The sequence below is a fragment of the Eublepharis macularius genome, chromosome 9 (genome assembly GCF_028583425.1).
Source record: "Eublepharis macularius isolate TG4126 chromosome 9, MPM_Emac_v1.0, whole genome shotgun sequence".
NCBI classification, from domain to species: domain Eukaryota; kingdom Metazoa; phylum Chordata; class Lepidosauria; order Squamata; family Eublepharidae; genus Eublepharis; species Eublepharis macularius.
The window spans coordinates 27,796,665-27,807,014 of NC_072798.1; the positions used below are offsets into that span (position 1 = coordinate 27,796,665).

The 10,350-nt window shown below is 41.6% G+C and overlaps 1 protein-coding gene across 1 annotated transcript in view; it reads left to right on the forward strand.

Annotated features, from left to right (window-relative positions):
- The window catches only part of KDM7A (lysine demethylase 7A), a 69,845-nt gene extending 61,827 nt beyond the window's left edge, over window positions 1-8,018 (forward strand). The window contains exon 20 of the mRNA XM_054988258.1: window positions 3,369-8,018. Coding sequence (XP_054844233.1) covers window positions 3,369-3,463 — 95 coding nt within the window. The 3' untranslated portion in view covers window positions 3,464-8,018. The remainder of the gene's footprint in view (window positions 1-3,368) is intronic.
- Window positions 8,019-10,350: the final 2,332 nt, after the last annotated feature.

Here is a 10,350-nt window from a genome sequence, read left to right on the forward strand (position 1 = left end):
GACGCTTATTTTCATGTGGGAATACGAGAGGAGCACAGGAAATACCTGAGCTTCGTTTACCAGCGAAGGGTGTTCCGTTATAAGGTGCTTCCCTTTGGCCTATCCACGGCGCCACGGGTATTTACCAAGTGTGTGGCTCCTGTGGTCTCCTTCCTTCGGGAGGAGGGCTGTTCCATCTTTCCCTACCTCGATGACTGGCTCATCGTGGCTGATTCAGAGGCTAAGCCGCTGCAAGATGTGGAATTAGTACTGAACACTTGCAAACGCTTGGGGCTTCTGGTAAATTTTGAAAAATCTAAACTGGTGCCCAACCGTAAGGTCTCCTATATTGGGGCAATTTTAGACTCAGTAGAGGGTAAGGCACTGCTCCCCCTTGAACGGGCTAAGTCTCTGAAGGGTCTGGTATCCATGTTTAAAAGGAATCTTTTCCAATCTGGAAGTTCCATCCAATGTTTGCTGGGGCATATGGCAGCAGCCACCTCTGTGGTCCCCTTTGCTAGACTGCGTATGCGCCCGCTTCAGAATTGGTTCGTGAGGAGGTATGATGCCTTACGTCATCTTCCGTCTCTCAAGTTGTCCATACCTAGGGCTATTCTATCCTCCCTTGACTGGTGGATGTCAGATGACAACTTGTTTAAAGGGACCCTGTTTGGTTACCAGCATCCTGAGGTTACAGTGACCACTGATGTGTCCCTAAAGGGATGGGGTGCTTACTGTGGTTCTGCATGTGTACAAGATGTTTGGACAGAAAGGGAAAAGAACCTGCACATCAATGTACTTGAGTTAAGAGCTATTCGTTTTGCACTTGTGTCCTTTACAGCACTTCTACAAAACCGTCAGGTGTTGGTGCAGACGGACAACATGACTGCCATGTATTACCTAAACCAGCAAGGGGGCACAGCATCTATGATTCTCTGCAGAGAGGCTATGCTCATTTGGCAATGGGCAATCCAGAATGGTGTGATGCTCCGGGCTATACACGTAGCGGGATCAGACAATGTTCGGGCAGATGCCCTGAGCAGGGTTCACATGTTGGACCACGAGTGGGAAGTGAACGCAGAGTACATTGGGCCGATCTTCCGAATGTGGGGCCAACCGGACATAGATTTGTTTGCGACTTCAGCAAACACCAAGGCCCAGATATTTTGCTCAAGGGCAGGGAGCGACCCCCTCTCTATTGGGGATGCCTTCCAGTTTACGTGGACCCACAGGTTGCATTATATGTTTCCACCATTCCTGCTGATACCGAGGGTGCAGTGCAAAATAGAAAGCGACAATGCAGATTGCATTCTAGTGGCACCTTTCTGGCCGAGACAAGTATGGTTTCCCAAGCTACTACAGATGTCCAATCGGACATATGTGAGTCTGCCTCCCCAGCAGGATCTCCTGCGGAACGGGAACCTGTTCCACCACGAGCCCAAAAAGTTGCACCTGTCTGCCTGGCGGATCCTACCCCGCCTGTAGTGTTTTCAGATCAGGTGAAAAAAGTCTTGCTGAACGCTAGGAAGCCGTCCACTAGACAATCCTATGAGGCTAAGTGGCGTAGATTTGAGGCTTGGGCACTTGCAAAGGAAGTGGTGCCTGCCAGTAGCCCCCTAGGGCTCATATTTGACTACCTATGTCAGTTGAGAGACCAAGGTTTAAGAGTTACCTCCCTCAAGGTCCATCTTGCGGCTATTTCCGCCTTGCATGCTCAGGTAGACGGTAGCACAGTGTTTTCACACTGTAAATCTCGTCAGTTCCTGAAGGGGATGTTTAATCTCTACCCCACTGTGTCACCTCCTGTGCCTCAATGGTCCCTATCCCTGGTGCTGTCGAGGCTGATGTTGCCTCCATTTGAGCCGTTAGCCACATGCCCTTTGTACTTGTTGTCCTACAAGGTAGCATTTTTGGTGGCTATAACGTCTGCCAGGAGAGTTAGTGAGTTGTCAGCGCTTAGGGCTGACCCGCCTTTCCTTCTCTTCCACAGTAATAGGGTGGTCCTGCGGCCATGCCTTAAGTTCCTGCCTAAGGTGGTGTCTGCCTTTCACCTGTCGCAGGAAATTACGCTGCCTGCGTTTTTTCCACAGCCATCTTCCAAAGGGGAAAGGGCCCTTCATACCTTAGACTTAAGGAGAGCCTTGGCTTTCTACTTGGATAGGACAAGGGAATTCCGTAATAGCCCTCACTTGTTTGTCTGTTTTGGAGCCAAGGACAAGGGTCACAGAGCATCTTCACAGACCCTGTCACGGTGGATTGTATCGGCCATTAGTAAGGCTTATTCTCTGGCTGGAGTGGTGTGCCCACTGCAGGTCAGAGCCCATTCCACATGGTCTCAAGCAGCCTCTTCGGCACTCATCAGGGGTGTGCCGCTGGTTAATATCTGTAAGGCAGCTATGTGGTCCTCTGCTGACACGTTTGTTAAACACTATGCTATGGATGTCAATGCAGAGCAAGAGGTTTCTGTAGCCAAAGCTGTCCTCCACTCCCTGTTCTCCTAAAGGGATACTGGAAGGTCTTATTGTAATAATTGACAATGACACTTTGTGTATATATTTATATTGAACTTTATTTATTTCTTGGTCCTTGTTTTGGGACTAATGTTATTTAATAAAATTGAGTTGGATTTCACCCCACCTTCCTTATTGTGTGAAGCTTGGTACTCTCCCATGTGTGGAGGCACAGAAGAACGAAGATGAAAACAGGGTTGACATACCTGTAACTTATGTTCATCGAGTTCTTCTGTGCTGACACACATCCCTCCCTCCTGCCCCGCTGTGAATTCCAATGCAGATTGATAACAAGTGTGATAACAATAATGAGAATTGGTGATTGCTAAGATTGTAACTATATGTATTGGATAGCGGCGGCAAGGGAGAACTGAGGGAAGGGGCCGTTGGTCGCTGGAAGGGCACGTGACCGTTTAGGCGGGAAAATGGTCGCTGAGGCGTGCGACAAACGGCCCCTTCGGAGCTATAGAAGCGATGAAGAATTTTTCCGGCGGCTGGCCTGCACCTGCGCAGTCCCATGTGTGTCAGCACAGAAGAACTCGATGAACATAAGTTACAGGTATGTCAACCCTGTTTTATTGAGGATTTCAGAACTCTTCGTGTACATGAAAATGTATTCTCTAAATGAATCTCTTATTTTGTATTGTACAGTCTCAGGTCTGAATGTGCACATTGGACTTCAGTCATTTAGTATGCCATTAACAACAATACTTTTTAAAGAAAAGTTGGGGGAGACCGTAATGACTTGTCCTGTGTTGCCTAATGATTACTGATCATGTTTGGAAACTCATGTTGAGTCATTGTGGAACTGAAGTATGAACATACATACCTGAGTTGGGGCAGTGTTTAAATTAGAAGTACTCTCTCTTTCTTTTTCAGGCAAGCGTCCAAAGAAAGGAATGGCAACTGCCAAGCAACGCCTTGGGAAGATTCTAAAGCTGAACCGCAATGGCCATGCCCGCTTCTTTGTTTGATGCAGTAGCAGTTATCATCACTGCTACTGCCTTTAAAAAAAAAATACACAGACCAGTATTGAGGGTAACAGTGCCTGGAGCTTCTGTTTATTCCTCGGCTTGAAGCAGAATGCATGTATCCTATTAGAACACTGCCTGATGAACAAAAACGCAATGCTGCATCTTCACTGTGCCACACCTGCTCAGCAATAACCGTTTGGGTAAACAGGGGAATAGTCAAAGAGACAGTGGACTGGGGGATGGTCTTTCTTTCTTCAGGGCTCGAATCATTTTGTTGCTGGTAGTGTCTGAGCTAATCCATGAACAGAAGAGTGTGATGAAGGTGGTTATCAATAATTTATTTGCAGATCTTGGCAACTATTGAATTCATTTTTGAACTATTTATTTGGAAAACCGTTTTGTGAAATGATTTTAATTTTAGATGTTAAGAAATGTGAAGGGTTTTTTAAAAATTTGTCCTTAATGTATGTCTGTTGCAGTGGAGAGCCACATGAGTGATTTACTCTGGATTCAAGCATTTGATACAGATTATAGTCTTAAAAAACATGGATGTGATGCATTATTAATTTAAATTAAGGCACACGAATTCATACTTTAATTTCTGTTCTTTATATAAGCTCTTGGCTGGCTTTTTCATGAACACATAAAGTACGTATTCTCTGCCAGTTTAGTTAAGTTCTCTCCCATCCCTTCCCCTTTCCCCTCTTCTGCTTTGCCTTTTATTATGGACTATAAATTGGCATAATGCTGGCAGAGAGATGCTTGAATCTGTAGGTTCAGTGGTGCTTCTGCTCTTCCCTCCCCTCTCCATTTGTTTTCATGTCATGGAGAACAATCCATGCAAAGCATGGGTAGCAGTACACCAAGGATAGCACTACAGTTAGTACATGTAGACACTTAAATACATTTTGTTGAAGTAGACTGTTATGGTGGCAGAGCACTGCTTGATTGCAGATGCCAGCCAAAAAGGTCTTAAATGGTTCTTGTGTATACATATATATATATATATATGTGTGTGTGTAAATGTGTTTGATGGCTTGCTAATTTCAGAACAACTATTTTATGTCATGCTTTGCAAAGACCTGGTAGTAAATGCCAATTCTGATATATGTGTAAATAACTTAGATGATAAAATTGTATTTTTGTAATATAAAATTGAATATTTAAGCTCTTTTCTGGAGGAAAAGGAGAGGCACCTATACTGCTTTTTGGTAAGAGGGCTACTCAGTACTAAAGTGGGAATACTGGAGATAATACTCTGGAATTTTTTTTCTTCTGTTGATCAAGAGTTAAAGCATGGCCAAAGCTACTCAGTTGCTTGACTTCTTAACTTCAATAAAAAAAAACTTCCCAGCCTCCATGCTAAATCTTAAAGTATATAAAATCTACAAGCCCCAAAAAAGGATTTATGTGCGTAAACAATTTTATTCTGTATATTCAGTATTTGCTGCATCTATCTGTGTATGTCTGTATTAGACTACACATAACGCTCTTCACCCTTTATCAAAACAGGCATAAGTTAGGGCCCCCTGGCAGTTACAGTAACAAATTTCTCTGTGGAAGCATTTCAAAGCATCAGTCCTTAATCTACTAGCTAGTAACATTTAAGATCTTTTCAATTCAGTGGTCTTAGCAGTATACAACTGGGTGCAGGATGGCAGCCAGATACATTAACGTTGTAATTATATGTACTTGGAAATAAGACCCATTGAAATCAGTAGCACTTCTGAATAAATATGGCATAGGAATTTGGAGTATAAATGGAGTAAAAATAGATCAAATAATAAGAGCAAGTGACTTTTCCTATGTGTTAATTTTGAATAAGAGTTTTCAGCACAGTGTAGTTCAAAACTATCTAGGTTAAAACAGTATTGGAGAATTTGTACAATGGCAGCATAATTACAAGTACAACAGACTACTAAGAGACAACTTGCTGCTTTGGAGAACAGCTGTAATGACTAGTTTTAATCTCAAGAAACGTATTTGTAAGTATTGATCAAAGAAAATGTTTCTAACAGCAATACATGTATCTTTAACTAAGCTCTAATACGTTTAAGTTGAAACATTTGTACTGTGTGTTCTCAATACCTTTTAAATTAAGATTAATCATATCTTTCTGTATAGGCAGGAAAAACAGTTCCAAGTGCATGGTTTTGAAGCATTGGTTTGGTTACACAATTATTTTTAGTAAGCCATTCCCCCCAGTTTTTGTTAAAATATTCCTTAAGATATTCCAAACAACCTCAGAGAGGTGTAAAAAAATTTAAATTGAAGACAAAGTACAGTGAATGAGAGGCGCATGAGAATAATTAAATTAGAACTCTTTTGCTGGACCCAGAGTAGCTAACTCATAAACTGGTCTAGTTTCTAAGTGTATCTTCATTGTAAAATGTATAGCTATCCTGTTATTGAAGGGTGAGGGGAGGCAGAGAGAAAAGTAGGTAGGTTTTGGCTAGAAAAATGTGTTTAACAATACTTTTTCTCACCCCTCCCCCACCTCTGGCTCTCCATTGTTGAGAGCACACAAACATCTCTTTATAATTTACCGAAAAGAGGACAACATCTAAAATTTTAGATCCCCATGTTTCAAATTTTCTCTAACTTGAGTAAGGCTTTTACAAAAATAAGACATTGGATTTGGAGGAAAAGGACACTCAGTCTGTATAAGCGCAACTAAGTTGCCCTGAAGATGGCAACCAATTCTATTTGGTAGCTTGATGAAGAGATTCTAATGGCCACTACTACTTGTCTGTATGTGTAATGTTGCTAGGTCAATACCGAGCTTTGTAGAGATCCCTGCTGCACCAAGCTTTATACATGTAGATTGTCTGGTTGGGTTTGATCATGCTGTAGCCCCGCTTCTGCCATTTCATTTCCTTGTGGGGGAAGGAGAGGAAAGCAGTGTTTAAGTGATATTTGAAAGGCTACTGAACCTATTTTTTAAAAGAGGAGACTTAAAAAAAATGACCAAGAATTTCAGGTGTAAGTTATTAGGGATCGACTCTTTTCAGGGGGAGCTAGGGGAGAAAAATAGGCAAAATGCAGATATTTAATTTCATTTCTTCAGGTTCTTGTAACTTTTTTTTATTAGAAGATTTGAACGTAGGGCATCATCTAGTGACTCTATTGGCAGCATCTCCAGTGACCTCATCTTTTTATTATACTTACTAATAAACCCAGGCTACAAGGTAGCTTTAAATGACCTCTGTGGTAGATTTACCTATGCAATCAGTAATGCTGATAATCTAATAATTCTCAAACCATTTTCAGAATGTCAAAACCAACAGAGCTGCCTTTATGGTTTCAATTTATTGTAGTTGAAGTGCTTGTATCAATGTCCTTTGGGGTAAGAACATAGTGTCATGGTCACATCAAAGAAACTTTACTTCACCTAAGCTTTTAACTTGCCACAGAACTTCCTTTGTTCACCAGGATATGTAATAATTAAATACTGAAATTTTTGTAGGACTAAACGCAACCCAGGGCCAGTCTCAAGAGCTTGCTAACTCTTTAATTGGTAACTTGGAGGAAACTGAGGAAACCCAATGCTATAAAAGAAGGCTGAATTTCTTTGGATTGTGCCTCTCCTCTCCCACAATTGCTGTGCCACCAAAAGTCTCAAGGTGTCTTTTTGTTAAAATAAACCTTGCATTTTACTTCCAGACCATTAAAAACTGTTCATGGCCCTGGCCCTAAGAAAGGCCAGGGCAACTTTTATTTTGTGAAAGAAATATAAACTGATCTAAAGGGCCTTACTGTTTGTAGTTAAACTGGATTGAAAAGCTGCAACCTCTGGTTTTTTTCCTCCAAAAAGGCAATGATACAAAACGAGTAAACCGTACAGCATTGGGTGGGAAGAAGACTAGCACTGATGAGGGAATGCAGCTGTTGCTGAAGCAGCATTCCCACCTGGAAAAGGACTTTTCTACTCGGAATATAAATTTAAGCCATAATAGTTTCTTGCTATGGGGAGGGGAATGAAAGAAATCACTTTAAGAGATTATATTAATATGAATGATCACTTCTGCTGGGAAATGTTTAATGTTGCTGATACTTTGGCATTTTTAAAATATTCATTACATTTGAAAAAAGGGAGGGATAGGTCTTGGCTATATTTACTAGTTTTGTAGTAGTGTTTTGCTGATGTGTCTTTTCTCCACATCTTTTCTACTGTCATAGTCTAATTTCTAACTTTTTGAATGTTTGTGAAATAGCTGTCTTTCTGAATAGGGGTTTGTGTGTCCTCTGTTCTTTTTTTACAGAAACACACTACTGTGTGGAGTGTTTTGGCTGGGAAATGGGATGCTGCAGCTTTAAGAGCTTTCCCCCCCAATTTATAACAGTGTTTCCCATCCCATTTTTTTTTGCCTGCAGGCAGGGAAAGAGTATGTACAGTATTTATTTTGTTCCATTTTTACTTTGAAATTTGTAAGTTTCTATAAGTAGCTCACTGTTTGGGAGAACAAGTGGCTTGTTTAAATTTGTATTTGACATAGTTTCCACTTTCTGTACCTTAAAATACTGAAATTAAAATCTGTATTACTTATGTTTTTGATTTTAGCATTCAAGTGTTTAATTTCTTCATGTTTGTTCATTCCATGTTAAATATTTAATGTGATGCAGAAGGTCTTATGAAAAATTGCTTAATTCAATTTCTGTTTGTGATTGCTGTCATCTTTATTTCTGCAATTCCACAATTCTGGAATTCTTTGCAGAACATGAGCTCAGAAGGAGTTCCTAAAGTAATAGAAGATTAACTTATTTCAGTGGCTCAGTGGTAGAGTATCTGCTTGGCATGCAGAAGGTCCTAGATTCAATACCCAGCATCTCCAACTGAAAGGATCAGTTGATAGGTGATGTGAAAGATCTTTGCCTATGAACACTGGAAAATTGTTGCCAGTCTGAGTAGACAGTACTGACCTTGATGGACCAATGGTCTGATCCAGTATAAGGCAGCTCCATGTGTCTTCAAGAGCTTATCCTGAGAGAAGGAGATGCAGTTCTGGCAGTGTAGAGGGACATCAGTGGTGTCTTGCTAAAAGTATAAGGGAAGGAGTTTGATCTCCAGTGCTATTCATGTCTAAGTATGTGGGAGAAAGGGAAAGATATCTGTACAGCTTTTGACTTCCCCCTCCCATTTACTTCCAAGCCACACCAGGCCAGCCATATAATGTATCATATTTGGTACTTGACAGCCCCCTTGTTTTTGTAGTCTGAGGCAGAGAGGGTACAAAGCTTATTGGTTGGCTAAATGGGCTGCTGGTGGACTTTATTTTGGCCTGATGGGTGTCACACAGTGGAGGGTTAGGCCTAGAGCATTTATAATAGTCTGCGCAAGCAGCCAGGCACTTACTGAGCACCATTTTCCTTATTGGTATATAATCCTTCATGCTGTTGAGCATGGACACCATTTTTATCTGGTAGTTGTTGTGGGTTTTCCGGGCTGTATTGCCGTGGTCTTGGCATTGTAGTTCCTGACGTTTCGCCTGCAGCTGTGGCTGGCATCTTCAGAGGTGTAGCACCAAAAGGCAGAGATCTCTCAGTATCACAGTGTGGAAAAGATGTTGGCAGGTCATTTATATCTACTCAGGAGGGGTGGGGTTGAGCTGAGTCATCCTGTAAGAGTTTCCCAGGGTGTGGAATGCTAATGGCGGGAGGCTTCACTGTATCCTGAGGAGGTTCTTTTGCATATGGATTGGTACTTGATGTGCTAATCTTCCCTGCAGGGCTATTGCCCGGTGTAGAGTGTTTTGTTAGCCTGGTGTTTTTCAGAACTGGAAACCATGCTCTGTTCTGAAAAACACCAGGCTAACAAAACACTCTACACCCGACAATAGCCCTGCAGGGAAGATTAGCACATCAAGTACCAATCCATATGCAAAAGAACCTCCTCAGGATAGAAGCCTCCCGCCATTAGCATTCCACACCCTTGGAAACTCTTACAGGATGACTCAGCTCAACCCCACCCCTCCTGAGTAGATATAAATGACCTGCCAACATCTTTTCCACACTGTGACACTGAGAGATCTCTGTCTTTTGGTGCTACACCTCTGAAGATGCCAGCCACAGCTGCAGGCGAAACGTCAGGAACTACAATGCCAAGACCACGGCAATACAGCCCGGAAAACCCACAACAACCATCGTTCTCCGGCCGTGAAAGCCTTCGACAATTTATCTGGTAGCTTTGTTTTAAGGCTGTGCAGTAAGTTCGCATCAGAAGGCAAATACCCTTGGTTTAAAGGGTGTGTGTGTAGTAATATTTGCCTTTCCCATGAACATTTGCAAAGTGAAATTGGAACTTTATTTTACTTTCTATGAAATAGTTTCAGGTAACTTGAACACTGAGAATACTAATATTCAAGGATATGCTAAACTGCAATATAAATGGTCTGAATTGCTTGCCCTGTTGTTTCACCTGCTTATGTGAAACACAATGCCAATGTATGTTGTGAGAGCCAGTAAGTATAGTCAAGGTATTAAAAGGATTAGAGTTTGTATATGTGATCATTTTATACTGAACATCTGGGAGAAATCCAAGCCCCTTGAGAGAAATCTTGGATCTTCAAGACTGACAGAGGCCCTTGCCTTCCCTACCAGTCTACCTCCATCTTATGTGAAATTGGTGGGGAGGGGGGAGCTAGTTCTTATCTTCCAAGGGTAACTTGGTCATAGTTCTAGATCCATAGAGATATAAATTAAGCATCTTTTCTTCCTCACACATTCTGGGCTGCTCCAGTGTAACACTTACTTTGTACCTGTGTGTTCCTTTTTGTTTAGAAGATCATGGTATAGAGTTTTTTAATTTATTTTATTTTTTAAATTAAGGATTATCAAGTACATAGTCCAATTCAAGTCTTACCTTTACAATGGTATAGAGTTTTCAATAA